Here is a 25,040-nt window from a genome sequence, read left to right as displayed (position 1 = left end):
TGCTGCCACTGCCTCACAAGGCACGTACATATGTACTTCAGAAAGAGCTTTTACTTAATAAAAATTCCTACAGAATACAGTATGGAACCACTCTGGCCCTGATGCAGTTAGAAATGCATTCTTTCTTTCAAGATGGTTGTGTAACATCACACAGTTCCTATAGGTAAATTCTTGATCCCCAAATTCTCCATGTATTAATAATGAGCAGAGTTACAAAAGAATTTCAGTATTTAACAATGCTAAAAAGATGGTGATACTGGAAGTAATTTTTCAAAATATTTCCCTACTGTGTGATGGAAATCTAAGGATGCAAAACCTGCTGTTTTGGTTTAATGACTATATTGATATTTAGCTCAATGCCATTCCTGAGTAAAGATACTGGGTGTGCACTGTGGACCCAGGCCCCTTGGGTCTGCGGTGAGTACGGGTGGGTGTCATGTGCCGAGTTGCATTGCCAACCTCCCTTTCTCCACCTCCTCTGCAGCCCCCAGGCCCCGAGGAGCTTCCCAGTTCTAGCGAGGACAGTCGGGAGAACCTGCTGCATCAGGCCATGCAGAACTCCGGCATTGTCCTTGAGCGGGTCACTGGGGAGGAGGGGACCCTGGAGCAAGCCTCTCCTGCCACGTCCAGCCCCCAGCCCCTGGGAGATCGTCCCCCAGAACTGCCGCTGCTGGAGGTGGAGCAGGTGGAGACAGTAGGTGCCTGCGCTGCCGGTGTCCTCCTTCCTGGTTGCTCTTTCCTGGGGTCTGAACCTTGGGTACAAGGTCACCATGCTGGCTGGGCTGCCAGCCTCCTTGCTCTTCTCCCTGCTGTCACTTTCTGCAGTGACTTTGCCCCCTATTGTGTTTACCCCTGGGCCCACAATGGAGGGTGGGGGTGCTATGGGTCTGTCGTTGGTTCTGCTGGGGCCCAGCCTGCAGTGGGTGCTAGAGGTGTGCTGTGGTTCCCCAGCAGGTGGCCAGCGAGGCCTCGGCTCTTCCCAGGACCCACCCATGCCCTCAGTGTAGTGAGACCTTCCCAACAGCGGCCACGCTGGAGGCCCACAAAAGGGGCCACACAGGTAGGTGGCAGGAGGGTGGGGCACTAGGTAGTGGATGACCTGTGGGTGACCAGGATTGTTCCTTGGGTAGTGGGCGGTCCAGGTGGCCTGTGGGCAGGCAGCAGGTGGTTAGGGTGGTACCCTCAAGGGGTAGACCTGGCCTGATCTTGTGTGCGGCCCCAGGGCCGAAACTGTTCACGTGCGCACAGTGTGGCAAGGCCTTCCCCAAGGCCTACCTGCTCAAGAAGCACCAGGAGGTGCATGTGCACGAGCGCCGCTTCCGCTGTGGGGACTGTGGGAAGTTATATAAGACTATCGCCCATGTCCGTGGCCACCGGCGCGTCCACTCAGATGAGCGACCCTACCCCTGTCCTGAGTGCGGCAAGTGCTACAAAACCAAGGTGGGCCCTCCAGCCCTGGCCCCTGGCCTCTGACCCCCTACCCATTGGCTCCCCACTCCCTTGGCCAGATTTATTCCTTGTTCCTGCCCCAGCCCTCCCTTGTCACCCCCTTGCCACCAGCCTGCTCTGTCTTGGCCTGGCGCCTTCCCCCTGACCCTTGAATCCTGCCCCCTCCCTGACTTTAGAGGGCAGCAGGGAAAGCCTCAGTATGAGCCTTGGCCTAGGCCAGGTTGGCCCTGACGGTAGGTCTTCACAGAATGCCCAGCAGGTGCATTTCCGGACACACCTGGAGGAGAAGCCGCATGTGTGCCCCTTTTGCAGCCGAGGCTTTCGGGAGAAGGGCTCGCTGGTGCGGCATGTACGGCACCACACAGGCGAGAAGCCCTTCAAGTGCTACAAGTGTGGCCGTGGCTTCGCTGAGCACGGCACACTCAACCGGCACCTGCGCACTAAAGGTTGGGGCTGGCGGGTGGCGGGAATTGGCGAGGGATGGCAGGCGGCCAACCCTGTCCAGTCCTGCCTAGCCCTGACCAAGCTCCCCACTTCAGGGGGCTGCCTGCTGGAGGTGGAGGAGCTGCTAGTGTCTGAGGAGAGCCCCACAGCAGCTGCTACTGTCCTCACTGAAGACCCGCACACTGTGTTGGTTGAGTTCTCATCTGTGGTGGCCGACACCCAAGAGTACATTATTGAGGTGGGTGTAGGGCCACTGGGACTGGGATGGGGCCCAGGGGCAGGCAAAGCTGACCTCTGACCCTTTGTTCAGGCCACTGAGGACGATACAGAGACCAGTGAAGCCACAGAGATCATTGAGGGCACCCAGACAGAGGTGAGGGACTGGGGGAGGTGTGGGGAGGGGCAGCCTGGCACCCTCACCCAAACTCATGGGCTGAGCCGTGAGCCACCCACAGGTGGACAGCCACATCATGAAGGTGGTACAGCAGATCGTGCACCAGGCCAGCGCTGGGCACCAGATCATTGTGCAGAATGTGACCATGGACCAGGAGGCAGGACTGGGTTCAGAGGCGGCTGCTGCCGACACCATCACCATCGCCACCCCCGAGAGCCTGACGGAGCAGGTGGCCATGACACTGGCCTCGGCCATCAGCGAGGGCACTGTACTAACGGCCCGTGCAGGCGCAAATGGCGCCGAGCAGGCCACCGTGACCATGGTTTCATCGGAGGACATTGAGATCCTAGAGCATGCGGGTGAGCTGGTCATCGCCTCACCCGAGGGCCAGCTCGAGGTGCAGACTGTCATCGTCTAGCGTGGGTGCCTGTAGGGTCCTGCCGGGCTGGGCCGTGTCAGGTACAAGGACCCTGAGCACCCTACCCACGCCTGCCTGACTTGGTAAAGAGAAGACGAGGCACAGAATTCAGACATTCAGAGAAGTGGGAGTGTAAATAAGTTTTTGTCGCTTTACAATAAAATATGAAAACCTACCACTTGTGATGTTACGGCAGTGGCAACCTTGGGCATTGGTACCACTGCCCTGGCAAGTTCCCCGTGGCAGCACCTGTCTGCACAGGCCACCCTTTCGACTCTTGTTCCTGGCTACCCCCACCCTGTGCACCTGACAGGGCTGGCGGCACTTTGGCGGTGCGTGGGTGTCACTGGCATGTGGATAGGCAACCTCCTGATGCTGCCCTGCCCACTGGGAGCTGTGACTCCAGCTTCCTGAGTCTTACCGAGGTGCCCTCGGAAAGGGGATTGAGGCTGGGGGACCAAGAGCCTCTGATGACTTGTAGGAAAAACAGCAGGAGACAGGCCAAGAATGGGGCTGGTCTTTCCTAATTGCACTGCTTTAGTTTTCCTGAGGGGATGCAGCTCCAGGAAGGAGATTCTAGGTGACCTAGTTTCTAGGGGGTGGGGACAAGAACAAAGCCTGGACCATGGGCATGGCTGGCCCTTTTCCCCAGTCCTGATGCAGTTCCTGGGGTGTTGACAAGGTCTTCTGAGTCCCAGTTCTGACAGACTTGGGAGCCCAGAGCAGGCTCAGAGTGGATTCCCTGTGGCCTTGCCCTGGGTGGGTGGCGGTGTCTCCATGGGAATGGGAGCCAGGAATTCTAGTGTCCAGCTCTGTAGAGGGGGTGGGACCCAGTGCAGTCTGGCTCCTCCTTGGACCAGGGCCTCAAATACCCACCCATGCCCAGGCGCCAGAGCTATTGCTGGACTGAGCTCTTGCAGTCTGTCCAGTGCCGCGGACACACTCCCAGCCTGGACTTCAGACTCCTACCTGGACTCAGATCCTGAGCATCTGATACTACACCATCCTCATCTTAGGTGAGTCTGGGGGCTTGGACTAGCCAGAGACTGGATCCTCTATTTGGGTTTCAGTTTCTCCACGGAGTAGGAGAATGGTCATGAGCCCATCATACTACCCCAGGGAGACCTAGAGAGTGCAGGGGCACGTTATGCCTTGGTGTCAGCCAACATTGGGCAGCGGACCTTGCCTGGCGCCCTCATGCAGGCGAAGAGTGTTGGGTGCATCCGACTCCAGTTCCCTGCTGATGTGGGCCGTGTCTGTCCCTCCCAGCCCTCCCGCTCCGTGGAATGGTTGGGCCCCGGGCCCTACTGGCCGCCCTCTGGGTACTGGGGGCCACCGGGGCAGCCGCGCTGCGAATTGGAGCCTTCAACATCCAGAGCTTTGGCGACAGCAAAGTGTCGGACCCGGCCTGTGGTGGCGTCATTGCGCAAGTGAGGCTGGGGACCCGGGACGGGGCTGCAGCTAGGTTCCACTGCGCATCCGCCTGCTCACGCATGACCCTGTCCCTGCTGCCCCTTTCCCAGATCCTTGCTGGCTATGACATCATGCTCGTGCAGGAGGTGCGAGACCCGGACCTGAGCGCCGTATCAGCGCTCATGGAGCAGATCAACAGGTGTGGCGGGCAGGGCCCAGTATCGGGAGCTCTGACCAGCATCCCAGGCCTGGGCTTGGTATCTTGACCCAGGGCCTGGCCCATATCTCCGCAGTGTGTCTAGGCACGAATACAGCTTTGTGAGCAGCGAGCCCCTAGGGCGGGACCAGTACAAGGAAATGTACCTGTTCATCTACAGGTGAGGGGCGGGGATGCGGCGCTCGGGGCAGGAGGTGGCCGGCTCAGCGCGCCCACTGCCCTCTGCCCCCAGGAAGGACTCGGTGTCGGTCATGGACATGTACCAGTACCCGGACCCAGAGGACGCCTTCAGCCGCGAGCCTTTCGTGGTCAAATTCTCAACTCACAGCTCGGGTGAGGCCCCGCCCCACTCGGCCCCGCCCCCTGCAGCTCCTGCCCGGCTTCTGACATCCATCCCCTTCCTCAGCGGCTAAGGAGTTGGTGCTGGTCCCACTGCATGCTGCGCCACACCAAGCAGTGGCGGAGATCGATGCTCTCTACGACGTGTACCTGGACGTGATTGACAAGTGGGGCACCGATGTAAGCCCCGCGTCCTCACAGTCCGGGTCCCAAGAGGCGCACCCCGGGGACAACCGTAATGGTATGACTCTCCGTGGCGGGCTCAGACACTAGACCCTCGCCTCCCGCAGGATATGTTGTTCCTGGGCGACTTCAACGCTGACTGCAGCTACGTGAGGGAGCAGGACTGGGGGGCCATCCGCTTGCGCAGCAGCGAGGTGTTCAAGTGGCTCATCCCAGACAGCGCCGACACCACGGTGGGCAACTCAGACTGTGCTTATGACCGCATTGTGGTCTGTGGTGCGCGCCTGCGCAGGAGCTTGAAACCCCAGTCGGCCTCTGTGCATGACTTCCAGGAGGAATTCGGCTTGGACCAGACTCAGGTGAGCACTGAGCCCTCGCCTGAGGGATGGGGTTCCCCAGGCCACCCTCCACAGGCAGGCAGGAGGAGCCAGCTCCCTGCTGCTCAAGGCTGGAACTAACTGCAGTGTACTTGGCCTTTTCTTCCCTAAGATAGTTTCTAGGAAAGGCCCCAAGAGGCTCCATTTTGGCTAAATGGAACAAATCTATGACTGTAGGCTAGGATGCCCTTTGCCTCTCGTGAGGTGGGGTCCCAAGTCTGTGTCCCCACCCCACCTGCAGGCAGCAACAGGGGTGGACAGCCTAGGCCTCACTGATCTGCTCTCTCAGATACAGCAGTTTGCAGAAACCCAGGGGGCTCCACCCCAGGTGGTGGGCAGTTTTCTGAGGTGGAGCCTCAGGGAGGACAGGCTGCCCAGCAGGGCCTTTGAGGCTTGGCCCATTCTCTTTCCAGGCCCTTGCTATCAGTGACCATTTTCCTGTGGAGGTGACCCTCAAGGCCCACTGACAACACTGAAGCCTGGCCAGGACATACTGCCTGCAGACTGGCCATGAGGAACAGCTTCATAGGGCTCCTTCAGGGTGGTATGCCAACCCTCAGAGAGGCTGTGGGAAGGGGCAGCTGGGCCTGGACAAGTGGCCACGGACATGTTTTGGGACCACTCAGAGCTTGTTCCCTCGTCTGTAGAATGGACTACCTAACTACCTCACAGGGGTGTGAGGAGCACCGCAGAGTGCTGGGCATAGCTGCGCTCAATAAATGTGCACAGCGCTAGCCCAGGACCACACACAGGTTGGACTCTGCCTTTCTACGGTACAAACCCTGGTCATTCAGCCTGGCAGATCTTTCAAAAGACAGGCACAGCCTGGCCTGCTCATTTCATGTCCTGCTGGCATCTGTCACCTCCAGACCACTGTAAAGCTTTTAAGAACTTGTAGTGAGTGCAGTGGGGATCAGCATTCGCACACACACAGGTACAGTGTTGACGTGCAAGGCCAACCTCTCAGCCCAATGTCCCTCCTGCAGTCCCACTCCCTGGTCCTCCTGCATAGATGCTCAGGCACTGCTCTGTATCATAGGTCCTATTCCACCCAGCATTCCAGGAGAGGTCAGGGTACAGTCCTGCCCACAGAACCTGCACACCTCCCTGTGGCACAGCCCTTCAACAATGTCTTCCTGGGTAGGTTCCTCCTCAGGAGCCCTGGGCTGGGACAGGACACTGGCCTTTGTCCCGGGTAAGCCCATCACCTGAGGATTGAAAAAAAGCAGAGAGCTGGGATGACACACAGCATAACTGACAAGAGTTTTTAAAACATCACATCTTTGGCAGGATTTGAAAACTGTCCTGAATTTTATGGGAGGAAAAGCCTTTTAGCTTGAATAAGTTTTTCTTGCAAAATCTTTCTAAAATAAGATCTATGACACAGCACAGAATGCCTCTCAAGTAATGCCTCCCTTGTCCCTCTCCAAGTTACCCCATGTCTCTGAATTGTCATACACTCCCTCCAAGTGAACAAACGTGTTGGCCAAAAGGCTTTTCTCTGGGAGGTCTCTGTGGGGGGCGGTCTTGTGTGGACCATCACTGCCTGGCTTTATGCTTTCAGCAACCAGGTAGTACGGAGGCCAGGGGTGGGACAAGCTGAAGACTTTATTCATAATTCTGCCTTGGGAAAGGTAACACTCAGTGGTGACACTGCTGGAGGTCCAGAACAGCCCCATGTGCCAGTTCATGATTCCCAAATCCAGACACTGCCCACCAACCCCACTTGCCAGGCAGGAAAGGCATTCATGGTGATGGGCCTTGAAACACTAGCTACAAGGAACAGGGCCTTCTGAGATGCAAAAAAAAAAAAAAAAAGAGAACTGAAAGAACTTTTAAATTGGAAAATACCTTGTTTAAAACACCTTAGGACCAGAGAATCCCCTAGAAGGATGTATATGCCTAAACCCTGTGCGGGCAGCCCAGCCCTTAGTCTTTATTTTGTTTGAGCTTTGCTAAGTACATCTGCAGGGACTTCTGGATGGAGTCTCTGGAGATAAAGCTGACAAAGTTCTGGATGTCCGTGTCACGACGTTTCACCAGGAGGTCTGCCGTGGGCTTTCGGATCATGTTCTTGGTCAGCTGCCGAGCGTGATCTAAAGAAAACAGGGTCCACTTGTGAAAACACACTGAGACAGTGCCATCATTTCCAACTTTCCCAAGAGAGTTCCAATAGAAACTTTGGTAGAAAACTTAGAAGATACATGTAAACAAAAAAAAAAAAAATAAAATCATCTGTTCCCCACTGCCCACTGATTTCTTTTAAAAACATACAGGATGAAACTATAAAAATTGCCTTTTTAAACTTGTTATTTTCACTCAACTATATTATCCATGACACTAAATATCCTTTTATAACATATTTAATGGCTGCGCAGTATTCAGTCATTTGTCTGAGTCAGGGATTGGCAATCTTGGCCTCCCATGTGAGCTAAGCATGCTCGTTAGTTCACATACTCTCTGTGGCTGCCTTTATGCCATGGTTGTGGCAGAGACCATGTGACCCATAAAGCCAGAAATCTACTTGGTTCTTTAGACAGTCTGCTGATCCTGGTTCCTATCATAGTTGATATAACCAGCTCTATTCCCATGCAGGTTGTTTATAATCGTCCATGTAGTAGGTTGGATAGTGGACCGCAAAAAGATAATCTGTGCAAGTCCTAACCACTCCTTTAGAACCAGTGCATGTGGCCTTATTTGGAAAAGGGTCTTTGCATATGTAATTAAGATGAGATCATCTTGGATTTAGGGTGGGCCCTAAATCCAATGACAAGTGTCCTTATACAAGAAAGGAGAGGGAGATTTGAGTTAAAGGAGACCCTATGAAGATAGAGGCAGGGATTGGAGTGTGTGGCCACAAGCCAAAGAATGTTTGGAACTATCGGAAGCTGGGAGAGGCAGGCATGATCCTCCTCTAGAGCCTCTGGAGTGCGTATGGCCCTGCCTGCACCTTGATTTTGGACTTCTGGCCTCTAGACTATGAGAGAATGCATTTCCGTTGTTTAAAGCAACACCCCCCACCCAGCTCCATTTGTGACAATTTGTTATAGTGGCTCCAGGACACTTAAGTCAGTCGGCATGTTTGTGAGTTGCATAGTGAACCTTTACATGATAAATTTCTGGTCTTACCAGGAGTGTCAGGCTGGGAAGGCAAGAGGAGAAGGGAAGAAAGGAGGCTTTGCTCGCCCACTAGTACCCATAGCTGCCACCCTTCCCTGTGCTCCTCACCTGGAATGGCCAACCACTGGGCCATAACTGAGAGAGCTGTGCTCTGCACCTGGTCCTTGGGCGCCACCTTGTCCACAATGCCCACCTGGAGGGCCTCTGCTGGTGGGAAGAGCAACCCCAGCTGCAGTGCATGCTCCGAAGCGTGGTGCCCAATGATATTCACGAGGGAATCTTTGAACCTGGAAGGCAGACACCCACTCACCTGGGGCTGAGGGCTCCCAGGTGAGTTGGTTCAGCCCTGGGTCAAGTGGAGTGTGAGTACAGTCCCTGGTCTTACCAGAAGGGGACGGAAATGCCCAGCCGGGTCTCATTCAGCCCAATGAGGCACTTGGGGTTGTCAGCCAGGATCCGGTAGTCAGAGGTGAGGGGGATTAGGCAGCCTCCAGCAGCACAGGGTCCCTGCAGGGGAAGCATGACCTTAAGGCTCTGGGTGTTGCTGCTGCTGGTCCCAATCATATTCTAGAGAGCTAGGGCCCAAGGAAAGGCCTGCTGTTGGATGTGAGCTCTTAGAGCTCCTAGCCTCCAGGGTGCTGCACCAACACTGGACTGTGCAAAAGGAGACTCAGGCTTGCCCATCGGCCCCAGGCGCTTGGCAGGGTTAGCAGCTCAGGGCCAGAAAACCGTTCTTCTTACTCTCTGGTCAGGGACGCAAGTTGCCTTTCCTTTGACAGCTTTTGTCTGGATGCTAAATGCCAAATGAGCATTTAGCTGGAGCTGTCATGTCCACAGACCCACTGCCATCCTCAGCAGGATGTCCTTAGAACTCCAAACTCATATAGACCTCACTTCATGTACCCCACTGCCCCAGAGATGGCAGGTCACTGTCAGTGCCCACTACACCCCATGGAGTCGTCCTCTCACCATCTTTCTCCTCTACTAGGCTCAGGGCCTCCTCCCACTTTACTTGGTTTGTTACCACATCTCTTCAAGGCACACTGGTTCTCGAGCCTCAGCTCTACTCCCTTGCCTCAGCAGCCTGCCCCTGCCTTCTCCAGGTCAGGCCAAAATGATGTTTCCAAAAAGTGGATCCCATCCCCCACTTGCTCCTTGTATAGCCCTCTCACTGGGCCATGTCAACCATGGGCCCTGAGGTCCTGCCCCGATCCCAGTGAATGAGTTGACTCCTGTGGCCCCTACCTTGTCACACTGGTCCGATATGGCAAGCTTACCTGTGAATGTCTAAGGGTCTCCCCAAGGCCCTCTTACCCTCAGAGGGCAGGGCCACATCTTCCCCCACCCCTGCCGGCCTCCAGGGAGTCAGCAAGGCCACTCAGGAGTATGGACACTCACATTGATGGCGCTAATCAGCACCAGGTTGGACAAGTAGAGCCGCAGCCACAGATCCTGTAAAACCTTCCAGTACTCGGTGTAGTATGCTGGGTCCTTCCCGCATATTTCCCTCAGGTCTATGCCAGCTGAGAAGGCCTTGGGGCAGTCCTGGGTGAATGAGAGTGCCAGAGCCTCATCAGAGTGTACTCACCAGGGCAACGTGCCCCCAAAGCAGGGGGACCCTACAGGTGCTCAAGGGGCAGCAGGGCACTGCCCCCAGGAGCCGAGCTAAGGCTCCAGGGACTCAGCCTCAACCTCCCTCAGACTCAGTTCCTATGTTCTGGGACGTTCTTCCCTTTCTCAGTTCAAACGAGAAAAGGCAAACAGGCAGGCAAGGTTGGGTGCTACCCCAGGGACATGAACACACCGGGCTCTGTGCACACCTGTGTGTGGCATCCTGGGCAGAGAAACTGAGGTGTGGGGAGGACTCCTGACAGAGTCTGTTGGGGGCACATGTTGATTTATCCCAAAAGGTCAATCAAGCTGTAGACTGGTGCAGACCAGGAGGTGCTGCTGTCTGAAGATAGCCAAGGAAGGACAGGTCAGTGACCAAGATGCTAGACCTCTGCCCTGGGCTGTGACGTACGAGACAGAAGACTGAGGAATGATCTTGAGGGTATGTTTGTCCAATGCAGATGCCCCAGGTCCTGATATAGCTGCCAAGGAAGGGAAGAGGAGCAAACACAGAAGTGCAACAGGCTAGAATAAAGGGCTGCCAGCACAATCGTGTTTTCAAGTGGTGGGCACCAAGTTCTAGGTGTTCGAAGGATTGTTGGCCAAGAATGCAGAGGGGGAAGGGATGATGGCTCAGCAGCCTTCATGCAGAAACATCCAGCCCTGGGGCTCCCGTGTGGTCATAGCACCTCTGAGCAAAGGAGATACTCCCACAGCTGGAGGCTAGGGCACCTGAGGCTGGTGTGACCTGTTAGTGACTGATTCACTAACTAGAACTGACAACAGCTAACACATGCTGCTTGTGAGACCCACCACCACCCATTGTGAGGAGCAGGCAGATAAATAAAATATGGGACAGTCACACTCCATGTCCCCTACATCCATATATTAAGCAACAAAAGCAAGCTGCAGTGCAAGGTGTTGATGTGAACCCATTTTTCTTGTACACACACGTTCTTGTGTGTGGTAACACCTGGAGGTTGACCTTTTGTTTCTATGGAACGTGTTCTACTCCTGTAACTTAAAAAGACCCAACAGAAATGGTAAGATGTGTAACTATTACACCAAGTCTGCTGTCCCTCATGGGTCAGATACAGGGACCTGGAAGCCAGCCTCTGGCTGGGGGAAGAGATGGGAGTGGGGACAGAGTTGCTCTTGTTTAAGAATATGGCAGGACTTTACATTCAGCCTTGTCCTTTTCCCACCATGAGACCCTGGCCCCCTCCCCCTACAGAATCCAATACATTTTATCAGCACAGATCTCTGGCAAGGTAACGACACGTGGGCATAGTCCTAGTGCTTCACAAAGTCAAAGAGTTTGGTTCTGGATGAGAGAACAAATCACAGGATCCTAACGGGGGATGACTCCAAGAGGCGTAGGTAGTGCAGCCTGTTTCTGTGATTTGTCAACAGGTCTGTAGTGGGCCAAGTCATGTCCCTGAAAGATAGGGTTAAATCCTCACTCCCAGGACCTGTAAATATGACCTTACTTAGAAATAGGGTCTCTGCAGATAAGATCAAGATGAAGTCATATTGGAGTAAGGGGGGCCTAAATACCATGACCTGTATCCTAGGAGAGGGAAATGTGGACACGGACACAGGGCAGACATGTTTAGATGAAGAATGGAGTGGCGGAGACAAGTACAGACCACTAGGAGCCCCTAGAAGCTGGAAGAAGCCAAGGAGGAATCTCCCCTAGAATCTCCAGAAGGAATAGGTCCTGCTGATGCCTTGATTTCGATCTGTGGCCTCCAGAACTGTGAGGGAATATACTTCCATTGTTTTAAACTATCCTGTTTGTGTGGAGAGTGGGTTGTAAGCTGACAAAGGTCCTTGCAATCTGCGAGGGCAACCAAGGGTTACCTCACCTCTGCAAACTCCTTCTGAGAACAAGAAAGTATAAATAGAGCTGCAGGCAGGCAAACAAGCTAACAGTTATGAGAAGACCCGGACTGGGAAAAGTAGAAGAAACAGTGTTATGCCTAAGGGAAACTGCTTATGCCAATTATTATGATCCTGTATAAAAGCAGCTTGCAAAAATAAAACTGCGCCATTGTCCACCATCAGTGGACAGTGGACAGTGGACCTCCTGATCCCCGCTTTCTTCTTTCTTTTCTTCATCTCCCACTATTCCCACTCAGGTTTATTTTCCCAGGCTGCGCTGGATGTGGCAGGATTTACCACTTGCTGGATGTGGCATGTTTGTACACTTTGTGATGGTGGCCACAGGACACTAAAATGAGGATCCACTAGGTGGGCCTTGTGCTATATACACAGTAGGCATTCAATACAGAACAAAACATAGACACATTTTGGGGGAAATCATGTAGTGGGGAGAACATGAGCTTCTGGTGGGACAGATGCTGGCTCCTCTCCTTCAGGGCTGTGCGACTTTGAGGTCTGGAGGCAGTAGGGACCCTCACCGTACAACAACCAGCACCAATATGCACACGTGTCCTATATTTGGTGACATGAAGTTCTCTCATTTTTAGAGTACAATAAAGAAAATGTCACGTTATGAAATGACATTTTAAGTATTTTCAGAACTTATCCAGGGTAAAAAGTTCCCAAGCAATTTTAGTATATCCAGGCAGTTGAGCTATGATTGTCAGAAAGTTCCCTGGGATTCTTTCACCAACCCTTCTACAATCTACGACCATAAGTATCATTCCCATCTGTGGAGCAATGCAGAATAATCTCTCCCATGGAATGGGGCCAGGCTTTGCTCTGCAAACCCCAGCGTCAAAAGACCCACGGGGTGTATGCACTCCCAAGTGGGTCTGCACTCCATCTCTTGAGCCTGGTCTTATCTGTGTTCTCTCTTAGTACTCGCGGCTCCTGGTAGAGCAGGTGGGCCTGATGCCCACTGGAACGGGGCAGAAACACATAAGGCCCCTAGTTCTGAGGGCCTAGGTGTTAAAATCAGCCCAGGCTCTGAGGACCGCCTGGCTCCTCTTCTCATCATCCACTACACTCCTAGTCCCACCTTCTTGGGTCCAAAAGATGCTACCTTTTGCCCCTCCCAGGCTTCAGCCATGACACTGCTCTCACACATGTACTTGCCAGCTTGTGGGGGAAATGGTGAGGTTCCCTCTGATAATTCAGAAGGAAAAAAATTGCCCTCTGAGAACTCAACTCTAAAACCTGCCCTAAGAGGAATGGAGAGCATGGCTTTCAGGATAAGCATTGTCACTGGGGCACCCAGGGAGGGCACCTTAGGAATCCACTGCCCAGTTTGCACATGAATCAGTATGGGCTCAAGGTTGTCCCTGCACAAATGTCACCTGCCTGTAAAGAGCTGGATCTGTGCTGCAGATCTTGCAGCTGAAGCATTTGCAAAGTCATGTTGCAATCTGCCAAGGGCAGAGCAGGAAACAAAAAACAGACAGCTTAGCACAGATAACCAAGTACAGATATGCCTTTGGGAGATTATTGTTGCCAGCAAGTTTCAAGTCTCAAGAAGACTCCCACATTCTCCTTGACCTTTAAGTGTATATAATAAATGTGCTGAGCTTGCCTCAGGGTCACTGTATCTCCATCAGAGTGCAGTGTCCCACCTTGCCCCAGCTTTTCCTATAGTATGTCTCTGTGTTTTGTCTGTTTTTCCTAATCCTCCATCACCTGACCCCCTGCCCCTGCCCGCCCCCCGCCCTTAACCCTCTAGTTGTGCAGGTCGTGACACCTGCCCGTGGCCACAATCCCTGGAATCCTCTCTTGGGCACCTACATCTGGGGCCGGTTATTCCACACCATATGACGTGCAGATGGTCTCCAAGTTTGGCACTCTGATCAGAGAACTCGGGGCTTTGAGGAGCTAAGGAGCACTCACCGAAGTTATGATGATGCCTCGGAAGGTCTTGTCGTTTTCCAGTTTCTCCAGGTTGATGACTAACTCCGTCAAAAACTCTAGGCTGAAGCTGTTCACTGGGGGGTTCTTGAGCTTCAACACAGCAATCCCTAGTGTGAAAATGAAGCTCATGTCCAGAAGTGGAAAAGCATCCCCAGTCATCCTACCTCAACCTGGCCATGGGAAGTACACGGTTTTTGGGTTTTTTTTAAATTGAAGTGAGATTCACGTAACATAACTATTTAAAAGTGAACGATTCAGGTCCATTAAGTACATTCACAATGTCGTACAACCACTATCCAGTTCTAGAACATGTCTATCACCCCAAAAGGAAATTCTGTATCCATCAGCAGTCACCATTCCTCCTGCTTCAGCCCCTGACAACCATTGGTCTACTTTCTGTTGCTATAGATTTATCTATTGTGAATATTTCATATAAATGAAATCATATGTGACCTTTTGTGTCTAGCTTCTTTAACATGTTTTCAAGGCTCACCCACGTTGTAGCATGTACCAGTGCTTCATTCCTTTTTAACGCCAAATAATATCCTGTTGTATATTGTATGTTGTATATTGCATGTCTATCCACTCAGGTGCTGATGGACACTTGGCTTGGCCACCTCTTGGCTATTGTAAATAATGCTGCTGTGTGGACATTCATGTACAAATTTTTGTTGCTCTTTTTCTCCCAGATGCAAATCTTTCACTTCTTAAGAAGTGAATGAGCCAACTTTGAGAACTAGATGTGCACGGAGGAATATAGTGAGGTGCTCTGGTTCATGCTTGTTTAAGGACAGAGGGGAAAAATATTGGGGGTCAGATGTTCTTCATTCATTAATTCTGCCAGCAGCACGGAAAGCAGGAGAGACAGGGCCTGCCCTTGTGGACAGTGCGGCTGCTGGCCTGGGGTGGCTAGCGCCATCTGTTTTGTCTGGCTCAAAAGCAGATCTCAAGGGCTTCAGAAATGACACTGTTCATTTAGGGTGCATTTCCCTGGTCGGGATCTGAACTGGATAGGGACCACTCTCTGGTTTATTCAGCTTTCTTACACTTTGGTAGTGGGCACAGGCAGAGTATGGGCTCGGGAGGTTGGGTAACTCCATCCCGCCAGATGTCTGCACGAATCTCTGAATCCGCAGGCCCATGCACGGAGCGGGAGGCCCGGGTTCCAGGGCTCGAGGACACTCGGGGCGGGATGGGAAGGGGCATTAACCTGCAGTGGAACTTGGCTCCACCACCACCAGCTGGCGCTGACTTCCGAAACGCCGCGCAGGGACCTTGCAGCAGGTCGCCCGCTCTTTCCACCAGAAGGCCGCGTCCGGAAGCCCAGCCCCTGTGAAAGTCAGTATAAGGACTGTTAGGCCACCGCCCCACCCCGCGGCCCCCGCCCGAGTCTGTCCACCCGCCAGAGGTTACGCACGGGTGCAGAGCAAGGCACGGACCACGGAGTGCATTCCAACTATGAGCGCCATCTTGACCGGACCGAGCGGAAGTGACTGTGCCACTCCTACTTATGTACCTACCTTCAGAGGCAAACTGTACTCCAGGGCTACCGCCCCGCCTCCCAATGCCTCAACTAGGACGCAAATCTTTTCAAGACCTCACCTCAGGCCACCCACCCCGCTTGGCTTACCAGGTGTAATAGGCGCCGCACCCTAATCTAGGGCTTTACCGTGCGGGTCACTGGGGCTGCGGGGTAGAGTTGCCTGGCCCTTCTCCAAAACCCCATAGGACAGACCCATGCTCCCCCTCCACCCATGGGAGGCTCGGACTCTTCCCACGCTTCCCCACCAAGCACAAGTCAGGTTATCCAAGCAAGAGTGTTGAAACTGGGATAGCACATAGATCACAAAAGTCATGGAGCACAAGTCTCAGAGACAGTTGGGGGCTTAAGGTGTAAAAAGGAGCTTTGGAGATCCTGGCAAGCTCACACCAGGGCTTTCTCAAACTGCCAGCTTTGAAATGTGGTTACTGAAAAGGCAGTTGGGGGCTTAAGGTGTAAAAAGGAGCTTTGGAGACCCTGGCAAGCTCACACCAGGGCTTTCTCAAACTCTGCCAACCTTGAAATGTGGTTACTGAAAAGGCGGCTATAGAGGGAAGGCTGATGGGAGCCATGGGCTGCCTCCTGTCTGTGGTGGAAAAGGAATCAAGGCTGGTAGTTCAGCCACAGGTGTGGGGGATAGCACAGCTTCGCGACTAAGTGCCCACCTTCCCCTATGCCGAGTAGTGTTTGCAGGCACAGCAGGCAGCATTAGGTGCTCACACAACTGATGGAACTGCAGTGCCACCTCCTCCTCAAGAAAAGAAAGGGACACAGTGGATGCTTTTATTTGCTTGATCCTGAATGGAGAAACACTGAAATGATACTCAAGGAACAAAGGTGGTCACCCACCTGGGCAGGGGGAAGGTGAGGCATGGGCGGCAAGCCTTTGTATTGCCGGGCAGCACATGGTTTTGTTCTGACCAGTTTGAACACTGGGCACAATAAGGGTCAAGTATAGTGTCAGGTGATTAAAACTTTTGTTCTTTAACTCCGTGTTTCCAATTCTTTGTGGCACAAATTGTTTAGGAAAAATATTTTTTTCCACAGGTAATATAGCAGCAGCAGCAGCAAATGAGATCCATGTTTCTGGTCAGGCAGAATTCGATGCTCTTGGGAACATAAAGGTGATAAATCATCTCATATTTGTCTGCCGCAGGGGCAACCCAACACTCAGGTACACTGTCCAGTGTCCTCTTGGCTGAAAGACTTCAGAGGTGTAACTTTGGAAACAAAATCAAAATTCTTAGCCAGCCGTTTTTAATTCTCTCACAACTGAAGCTATCTTTGGGGTCAAGGGAGGGGAAAGGAAGGGAGAGGAAGGAGGCAGTGAACCCCATACTCAATCTTCATTCGAATCCTAGGTTTATTCAAGACAATCCTTTCACTCTACACAACAAAGTACAAACGCAACATTATCTAAAATGCTAGTTACCAAAAAAAACTCAAAACAGAAAATTTATAGTACTGACTGTACAATAAAAAGCCAAAAAAGCAATGTACATGTTGCTGAAAGACCACCCACCATGAATAACAGCCACAACGGGGGTGGTGGTGGTGGTCCGTGAAGACCCTACAGAGCTAGTTCCCAACTTGCTCACCAACATCAGAGAGAAGAGTCGGGTGTGAGTGTATGAGTACATGTAAAAACAACCATTTATGGTGACTAACATGAGGTGTTTGACCCTAGAGATTAGAAGGATTCAAGCAGGGAAGCAGGGCCAGTGTAACAGACTAGCAGCTGCATGAAAACACACCCTTTCCTGAAGGATCCCACAGGCCATTAGACTGGCCCCAGGTCATCCATGGAATGGCAAACTGTGCTCCCAGGCTGGGGCTGCACTGCCACCTGGAACCCTGCTCACCCCTGCTGGCTTTATCACCGAACTGACTGGAAACGTGGGAGCTTTCTAGCCAGGAAACTGGAGGGCATCTTCATATGCACAACCCCAAACCAAAAACACTTCTGCAGCTAAATTTGGCCTTCAGAGGAAATGTCTCAATGCTGCCTTCAAGTCTGCCCCTGAGTGAGCATTTCTTTCCTACTGACCCTCCTTCAGTTAGAAAAGGGACAGAACTGAGTCGGATGGGATATAAGTTACAGGGGGCAGAGTTTCGGTGGCCTGCTTATCGAGAGGAATTGGAGCTAGAGCGGCTCCTGTGGCGGCGGCGGCCTGGAGATCGGGACCGCCGGCGCACAGGGGACCTGCGCCTCGGAGAACGTGACCTGTGGGAAGAGGAAAAAACACATCAGACACTGAATTAAACAACATAGGAGCAGCTCTGCATCTTGAACTGCAAGGGTAAAGCCATCTTCTTTCAGAAACACTTCTGTACAGTTTCATGGTTTAACACAGTCAGCACAGCTCCCTTTGGATGGCACTGACACAAAGCCCTTGGGAAGGAAATGGATGTTCTGGAGTACTGGTACAACCTGCAGGGCTGCCCCTTCTGCATGTCCCTCACTCCAGCAGTTGCCCTTCTCTTCCTTTGCCCAGCTTGAATGAACATAATGAGTTTTAAAGGCCGCCCGTGCCAGTGCTACCTTCCCATTCCCATCATGGCGGGGAAGGGGATTGTGTGCATATGGGGGTGAATAGGTCCCAAAGTCATTGTCATTGTATTGTGTTGAAAATAAAACCTAAACCAGCTGCCATCAGCCCTCTGTGAGACCCCAAATTAACTCACCTTCTCCTCATCCGTGGGGGTGACCGGCGCCACATGGGTGGTGGTGGCAGCATTCTCCTGGGAGGGCTGAATCGCCTAGGGGGTGGCCTAGGCCAGGGGGCCAGCACAGCAGTGGCAGTGATTTCCTGGCCATCAATTTGCCCTATTGAAAAAAGGATCAAGTTACAAAATATGTAATAGGCACCTACCCTAGGGTAGGCCACATATCAGATGTAGGGATACACTGGAAGATAAGACAGGAGCCCCAGGAACAAGGACAAACTCAGCTCATCTCAGAAACACCCACATAATTACCATTATTGAAGGTTTCATCAAGAAAACTGGAAGGGGGCATAGAACTTAAAGTCCCAAGGGACTCAACCTTGATGCATTGGGACAGCCTCCCAGAGAAAGTGACATCCAAGTTGAGACCCAAAGAACGTGCTGGAATCCATTAAGTGAGGGGAAGGAAGGGTTGTGCCCCAGCCTTGAGCCAGAACATGGTATTAACACTTGAGCTTCCTTCTTAAGAACGGTGGGACAGGGGTAGGCAAGATGAGACAGGAGACCTGTTAGGGGGTTTTACAAGGATTGAGATTAGGTGAAACCTAAGAACTCAAGGGATAACTGGAGCACAAAATCTCCAGATCTAGGCGCTGGATCAGATGGAGAGCTGGGGAGTGGGGCTGATGATCAGTACCCAGTTTCGGATGAGCTATGATCTCCTAAGAAGTGGGGCTCAGGAAGATGATGGTTTAGTGTTGGGGGGACAAAATGAAACGAGGTTCAAGAGACGTCAAGTCTGTCTTAAGAGTTTGGGAAAGTTCTCCAGTGAAAGACCAAATGAAACCAAGGTTGCAGACCTAGAATCCCAGGGAAGCATCCTCTTGGTCAGAAGTTCTCCAGTGAAAGACCAAATGAAACCAAGGTGCAGACCTAGAATCCCAGGGAAGCATCCTAGGGGGTGGCCTAGGCCAGTTCCTGACCTCAGTCCAGGAACTGCTCAGAGGACCACGCACAGCCCATGTGCCCCAAAGGGTGGAGGGCTCTTTTATCTTCTCGGGTCCTACCTTCAAAGAAACTTCAAAAGTATAAAGGAGATAACACAGGCATGAAGACCTGTGTTTGGAACAGACTCAAAAGGCTTAAGGTGACTCCCGGCTCACTGCCAAAGCCAGCCTGGTTAGAGATTCCATGGCACTGATTATAAAACAACAGACAAATCCACATTCTGGCCAGCTGCCAGTAAAGGCCAAGCCTTCCACTTTCCTTTAGGAAACAACATGGAGCTGTTCCATTTGATGGTGCATAGTACAATAAAGGCCACCAGAGTCTTAAGGAAATAGAAAATGCTTATAATCACACATACTCTGTGTCCAGTCTGAAATTTTTAGCAAGTGGTCAGACTCTAAATACACAATCGATAGTCTCTGAAACAAAGGTGTAATTCACAAAGCCAAGAGCTGATGCATTTAGAGTTTATCCTGAACTCCCTAAATCACTTCAGAGGAGTTTAAGTAGATTGAAATAGTGTTAGCTAAAGAGTAAGGAAATTTTCCTAGTATCAAAACTCTATCAAGGCTCAAGGGCAATTATTCAGAAAAAACTGTTAAGCTATTTATTAACTATATAATAGGGCCTCCGAGGGCATGAAGGTTCTGGGTACTCAGATTCCCCTCTCCACTTGGCCTGGCAGCCCACAGTATTGTGGGCAGTCCTGGCTCTCTGCCTCGGCTGCCTAACAGCAGCACCAAGCTGGGGCAGAGACAAATTCCACGTTCCTTAAAATGCTGACTTGTAGAAAAAATGAAAACTGGCCACCTGAAACTATTCAGAACTGTCTAAATATTGTTACAACTATTCTTCCCAATTAAAAAATGGCTACAAATGTCATCATAAATAGTTAAGATACGAACTTTTGAGAAATGGGTAAAAATGTGAATTTGGCAAAGTAATCCTAAAAATGCTGAAATGTTCACAAAACAGAAAACAACTCTCAGAGAGGATTAAAGAAAACATTTCCAAATAAAAGCCAAATGCTTCATTATATTCACAATATATTCTTTGTTAAAAAAAACAAAAAACACTCCTTCATTTGATCATTAAGCTTTTAACAGATTAGAAAATTCTTAAAATGCTAACCTAGTCATATGTGCTGAATATTTGTCAAGCATAATGTTTTATAAAACATGTTTCTGGTAAACACACATCCACTAAATAAGAATTAAAATCATAAAAGAGCTCTAGGGAAATTATGACATGCAGCCAGGCTGGAAATTGGTTCTAAAGGTTCCTATGTGTGGTGGGTAACTATTCTCGGATAGGGGACAGAGAAGGGAGTGCAGAGGAGTGCTGGCAGGGCCACCCACCTCCATCCATGTGCTTCAGTGCCTTCTCAGCTTCATCTGGATTCTCAAACTCCACATATGCATAGCCTTTAGACAGATGAGGATGCATCCTTTCTACAGGCATGTCAATCATTTTAATTTTCCCATAGGTGGAGAATATCTCCATGATATGATCCTAGAGGGAAAGAAGGGTCACTCTAATGCTCAAGCACCTTGTGTAAGAGTCAAAGAGAATTCACTACATAATGACAACAACTTTGGCATCTGGAGGTACACCTCCTAGACACAAACATATATTCCATTAAAAGGAATTAATTAGTGCTCTACTTGAATCACGTACCATCATACTAGTCCTCCGAAAGGCTACATTCTAAAAATTGGCCAAAGACGCTAGCCTCTGGTCCGCTGGATAGTCGGGATTCCTCACCTTGGTCACATTCCTGGTGAGCCTCCCAATATGCACTTTGGTGGGTTTAGGGGAAGGGCTCCGCCTCTTCCTTTCCTTTTCATCTCTTTTGGGTGGTTTGGATCTGATTGAAAAATAGAAAACACCAGAAACAAGTAATTTCTGTAAAGTTAATTATTTTTAGTGGGGATGTTAACTGCTAGTATTAGTTGGTTTTTTTTGTTTTGTTTTTAGGAAGCTTTTCCTACCAGTTCATGCACATTATCCCTGTCTTAGAAATCTTATCAAGACAGAAAGACTCCTTTTGGGTCAACTTCTATAATAATTACAGTAACTTTATAGCCCTTTTTAAGTTTGTAAAGTTAAGTTCACAGATAATTCACAAGCTTTGGTGAGAAATGGTGCCGGAGGGCAGCTCACTTGGAGCGGGAACGCCGCCTGTTGTCATGTCTGCGCCGAGAAGGACTTGGAGAGCCAGAAGAGCTGCTGGAGCTGGAGCTGCGGGATGTGCTGGAACTCCCTGAGCGGCTTGATGCTGATGAGGAGCTAGAGCCACTGCTTGAGCCAGTGCTGGTGCTGGAGCCCGAGCTGGAGGTAGAGCTGGACCGAGATCTGAGGGGTGAGAGGGAGTGGGGTCAGAGACAACAGCTGGTGGGAGCAGCATTTCTTCAGCATAGACGACCCTGCATGAGCTCCCGAAAGGGAACAGCTGTCCCAATATTTCCAAGCCATACTGCTTTCCCCAGAGGGGAAAACATTAATAGCCTCCCCATTCCCCGAAGCCAAAGCCCTAGGTAAGGACAGAAGACAGCATTCACATTGTATGGTGACAGGAAAGAAAGAACAAGCTGCTCCCTACTAACAGGGAAGCCTTCCCTACTGGGAGGTAAAGAAAGAGCCTGGCAAGTCGGAGTCACCAACTCAGTTTAGAAGGTGACTACTGATTGACTGACTGAGGCTGGTTTTCAACAGAAAGAAAAATAAGTTCTGGGCTAGGGTAATCCAAGTCTAAGTGAATAAAAAGAGCTTGAGAGAAAAATATATCCCAAGAGGTCCTATTCCTTAACATCTGAAGAAAAGAAAACCCCCCCAAACCATCTTCTGTATATAATCAGAGCAAACCCCAAACCAGTCTGCCATAATTATGATTCTTAATTAATAATGTGATAGTGTGTTTTCTTTATAAATAAGAAGACAGAGCACTCTCCATGCTCTTCAGGAGGGTGGAGGGACGTGGCCTCTGAATACTACTACCCCACCTGGTGCTGCTGCTACCGCTTGAAGCGCTGCGCCTCTTTCGAGTTTTATCCCTGCCGCGATCCTTCTCGCTTGTCTCCTTGGTGGCCCCTTTATCTTTAGAACGATCCTTGGACTTCTCATCAGAGCGGTCTTTGCGTTTGGTAGGAGAAGGAGCCCTGGGTAGTGAGGAAGAGTGTGAGATCGCACGTCCCTTTGACCAAACCCTGAAACAACAGCACAACCCAAAAGAGGGGATCCATGGGGCCAGAGATCCCAGGCCATGACAGAGCAAAATGATCTGTGGCTTAGGACACTTTCATTGTGCAATGCAAGGCATTTCCAATCTTCCCCTTTCTGAGGGTCCCTAGCAACAAGCACCCCCAAAGTAGCACTAGAAAAATCTGACAGGATTACCTAGTGCTGGACTTTTTATTATTTTCTTTGACTCCTAGCAAGCTCTTCTTTTTCACTCCTGATAAATCCATTCTCCCCTTCTGAGGTGTTCAAAGCAGCAATGGCGGCCTCACTTATCTGAACTCTCACTTCTAACTCGAGTCTGAGAAACGATCCCTAATCGATTGCAATTTACGCCAAAGTGCAGCCTGATAACAAGATAAAAGGATTTATAGAGTGAACGAATTGGCAAGGCAACAAATCTACTTTGCAGTCAAAAGTTGAGCACACAAGATGGCGGCAAGGAACACAGTAAGTAGCGAGCGTCCACAAGGCCAGGAACACGCTGCGGACCTTCACCATTTCCTTAAGGAGGATCCCACCCCCATAGGAAACACAGGTAGAACTGTCGCCCCAGCTTGTCTTTTTCTTAAGGAATCGATGGTGGTGCCGGTCACTGTTACTTTACAGATGGTATGATACCGGTTTTTCACTCAAGTTTCATTATGAGTCCTCTACAGTCCCTTAGAAATACATCACATTCACATGCAGAACAGAGAAAAACCTAAATAAGTGTGGCTCGCCTGATAGGATTAGATCTCGTTTTATTGTAATTTCCTTGTAGGACATTTTAGATATACGTTACGACTAGAAGCAAAAAAAAAAAAAAAAACATTTTAAAAGGAACTAGCATCAAAACATTCACTACCCAAATGTAAACAGATAAAAAGCAGTAAAACAATGTTAAAAAGTAGTTGTAAATATTGAACTTTGGTTAATGATGTGCACATGGAAGCATTACAGGGCAGAGGTCCCCAATCCCTGGGCCAAGGACTGATACCCTTGAGTGGCTTGTTATGAACCCAGCCACACAGCAGGAGGTGAGTGGAGGGCAAGCAGCAAAGAAGCCTCATCTGTATTTGCAGCCACTCCCCACCGCATCGCTGCCTCAGCACCACCTCAAATCATCAGGCATTAGATTCTCATAGGAGCACCGGTTCCTGATGCCAAAAAGGTTGGGGACCACTGTTATAGGGGAAGTATACCAAAGCCTGTAATTTACTTTGAAATTCAAGGAAAAAAAAAAAAAAAAGATTGATGGGTGGGGCTAGATACATAAAGCAAATATGGCAGAAATGTGACTTAGAATCTAGGTGGTGGTGATGTGGGTACTCACTGTATAATTCGACTTTTCTGTATGTTTATATTCTTTGAAAAATAAAACGTCAAGGAAAAAAAGTAGACATTGGAATTGGATGTGATACCACACGTAAGGGTTTAGCAAAGTGCCAGGATTGCAGCATGTGCTCAATAAATGGTCATTAGTAAATGTTACTCAAGAACAAACTACTAATTCGTTATATGCCCTATTTCCGGGAGATTGCTGCCTCAGTAATTCCAGTGAAGTTTTGTACAATTTGCTTGAGTTGTAAGCAAAGATCTCAGGATGTCAGTCTTAATCACTTCTGTCCCACCTTTCTCAACCTGTAAGTAACCTGGACACAGCACAACAATTGGGATTCTGTTTTTGAGTGCAAGGGTGCCCAAAATGCTGAATAGTATTCTGACTCAAGAACGAGTAACCAGCTTTGGACAATCAAATGAGAGTGGAAGAGAGCAGAGAGTATTACCCTTGCTCCTCTTTCCCAGGGCTGTAAAATCTTTAAGACATTTTACCTTAAAATGATAAGGTATTATAGATACCAAATTGGCAACACCAGGTAAGGTTAGCATCCTTGGACAATCAGTAAGAAAAATTCAGTGGTTCAGTGGTTTAGTCTGGAGTCAGCCAGCCTGGGTTAGCTTTGCTGTATGACCTTTGACAAGTCACTTAATCTTTCTGAGCCTCAATTTCTCACCACCACTATGATGACAGTTCCTATGCCTGTTATCAAGGATATTCATTAAATCAACCCATTAGACTTGCCACCTAGTTATAGCTCAATAAATGTTTGCTGTTAGAAGGGCTGTTTCTCCATGTTTGGAGGCTTTTCTCACATATACCCTAGTCTCCAAAGTCACATCTCTCTCAATGTTTAACAGGGATTCCTGGATGGCCATTAGGATCAACGAGGGCAGTATTGTCCAATAGAGTGCAAGCTTCAAACATATCCTAAAATTTTCTATTAGCCATATTACAAAAAGTAGAAGTTAATGGTAAAGTTAACTTTTAGTAATGTATTTAACACGCTATACTCCAAATATTATCTTTTCAACATATAATCAGTATATATAAAATTTTATTAATAAAATATCTATCCTCCCACTGAGTCTTTAAAACACCTCAACTTAGGCCAGGAGTATTTCAAGTGCTCAATAGTCATATGTGGCCAATGGCTACCTTATGGAACAGCATTGACCTAGAGGGCAGATTCCTGGGCCCCATCGCAGTCCTAAAGATCTGCTCCAGTGTACTTTGTGAAAATAAGCACCACCAGTTATTCTTAAACACTCTAAAAATTGAGAACTACAGAGTAAACGAACACTTTGCTGGGTGTGGTCGAATGCTAGAAAGCAAAAGTTGAGGTTCCTCGTTTACATAAGTTCAGGTAACAGCACAGGACCTTGATTACCTCCCCCATCCTCCGGAAAGGTGCGCGTCCAACAACCAAAGAGAGGAAAGAACAATTAGTTAA

At 50.1% G+C, this 25,040-nt stretch overlaps 4 protein-coding genes across 13 annotated transcripts in view; 2 read left to right on the top strand and 2 right to left on the bottom strand.

Moving 5' to 3' along the window:
• E4F1 (E4F transcription factor 1) overlaps positions 1 to 2,880 on the top strand; it is a 10,595-nt gene extending 7,715 nt beyond the window's left edge. The window contains exons 8-14 of one of the 4 annotated variants that reach the window (XM_025048361.1): positions 485 to 685; positions 955 to 1,060; positions 1,223 to 1,440; positions 1,697 to 1,895; positions 1,989 to 2,131; positions 2,204 to 2,266; positions 2,349 to 2,880. In XM_025048361.1, coding sequence (XP_024904129.1) covers positions 485 to 685; positions 955 to 1,060; positions 1,223 to 1,440; positions 1,697 to 1,895; positions 1,989 to 2,131; positions 2,204 to 2,266; positions 2,349 to 2,705 — 1,287 coding nt within the window. In that variant the 3' untranslated portion in view covers positions 2,706 to 2,880. Of the gene's footprint in view, positions 1 to 484; positions 695 to 951; positions 1,061 to 1,222; positions 1,441 to 1,696; positions 1,896 to 1,988; positions 2,132 to 2,203; positions 2,267 to 2,348 lie in introns of all 4 variants that reach the window. The other 3 variants (XM_025048360.1, XM_015591029.2, XM_006913940.3) reach the window with 3 other exon arrangements.
• Positions 2,881 to 3,021: 141 nt separating this feature from the next.
• On the top strand, positions 3,022 to 7,052 carry DNASE1L2 (deoxyribonuclease 1 like 2). Its single transcript, XM_006913938.3, is given in 8 exon segments — positions 3,022 to 3,721; positions 3,975 to 4,135; positions 4,229 to 4,317; positions 4,412 to 4,495; positions 4,568 to 4,735; positions 4,737 to 4,854; positions 4,965 to 5,216; positions 5,648 to 7,052. Coding segments are annotated over 7 exon segments (909 nt in total). The 5' UTR covers positions 3,022 to 3,721; positions 3,975 to 3,991; the 3' UTR covers positions 5,702 to 7,052.
• A 12-nt stretch (positions 7,053 to 7,064) lies between these two features.
• ECI1 (enoyl-CoA delta isomerase 1) lies at positions 7,065 to 16,542 on the bottom strand. 3 transcript variants are annotated; one of them, XM_015591033.2, is made up of 7 exons: positions 16,204 to 16,542; positions 15,025 to 15,144; positions 13,794 to 13,921; positions 9,753 to 9,899; positions 8,740 to 8,861; positions 8,463 to 8,641; positions 7,065 to 7,330 (listed from the first exon to the last, which is right to left on the bottom strand). In XM_015591033.2, exons 1-7 carry the CDS (start codon positions 16,259 to 16,261, stop codon positions 7,164 to 7,166), a joined length of 921 nt encoding a protein of 306 aa, XP_015446519.1. In that variant the 5' UTR covers positions 16,262 to 16,542; the 3' UTR covers positions 7,065 to 7,163. The 3 variants fall into 3 exon arrangements, with proteins under 3 accessions (XP_015446519.1, XP_015446520.1, XP_006913999.2); XM_015591034.2 differs by having other exon boundaries at positions 13,794 to 13,904; XM_006913937.3 differs by lacking the exon at positions 16,204 to 16,542 and adding an exon at positions 15,232 to 15,788.
• Positions 16,543 to 16,699: 157 nt separating this feature from the next.
• Positions 16,700 to 25,040, bottom strand: part of RNPS1 (RNA binding protein with serine rich domain 1) — a 9,418-nt gene continuing 1,077 nt past the window's right edge. For 2 of the 5 annotated variants that reach the window (XM_006913934.3, XM_006913935.3), the window contains exons 2-8: positions 22,426 to 22,613; positions 22,032 to 22,187; positions 21,193 to 21,384; positions 20,794 to 20,896; positions 20,388 to 20,541; positions 18,040 to 18,181; positions 16,700 to 17,578 (exon numbers count right to left, since the gene is read on the bottom strand). In XM_006913934.3, the coding sequence (XP_006913996.1) occupies positions 17,479 to 17,578; positions 18,040 to 18,181; positions 20,388 to 20,541; positions 20,794 to 20,896; positions 21,193 to 21,384; positions 22,032 to 22,187; positions 22,426 to 22,496 (918 nt within the window). In that variant the 5' untranslated portion in view covers positions 22,497 to 22,613 and the 3' untranslated portion in view covers positions 16,700 to 17,478. Of the gene's footprint in view, positions 17,579 to 18,039; positions 18,182 to 20,387; positions 20,542 to 20,793; positions 20,897 to 21,192; positions 21,385 to 22,031; positions 22,236 to 22,425; positions 22,614 to 24,888; positions 24,908 to 25,040 lie in introns of those variants that run through there. The other 3 variants (XM_015591035.2, XM_006913936.3, XM_025048364.1) reach the window with 3 other exon arrangements.

Source organism: Pteropus alecto, unplaced genomic scaffold (assembly GCF_000325575.1).
Source record: "Pteropus alecto unplaced genomic scaffold, ASM32557v1 scaffold44, whole genome shotgun sequence".
In the NCBI taxonomy this organism is placed as follows: domain Eukaryota; kingdom Metazoa; phylum Chordata; class Mammalia; order Chiroptera; family Pteropodidae; genus Pteropus; species Pteropus alecto.
Note: the sequence above shows the minus strand (reverse complement) of the source record. Positions and strands in the feature narration are given on the sequence as shown.

Coding starts and splice junctions, on each gene's coding strand:
- ECI1 (XM_015591033.2), bottom strand. CDS start 16,261: ATGTGCTGCCCGGCAATACAAAGGCTTGCCGCCCATGCCTCACCTTCC. Junction 15,145..16,203: donor CTCACCTTCCCCCTGCCCAG/GTGGGTGACCAC, acceptor TGACTTTCACAG/GGGCTGGGCTTCCGGACGCG. Junction 7,331..8,462: donor CCAGTGGTTGGCCATTCCAG/GTGAGGAGCACA, acceptor TGTTTTCTTTAG/ATCACGCTCGGCAGCTGACC.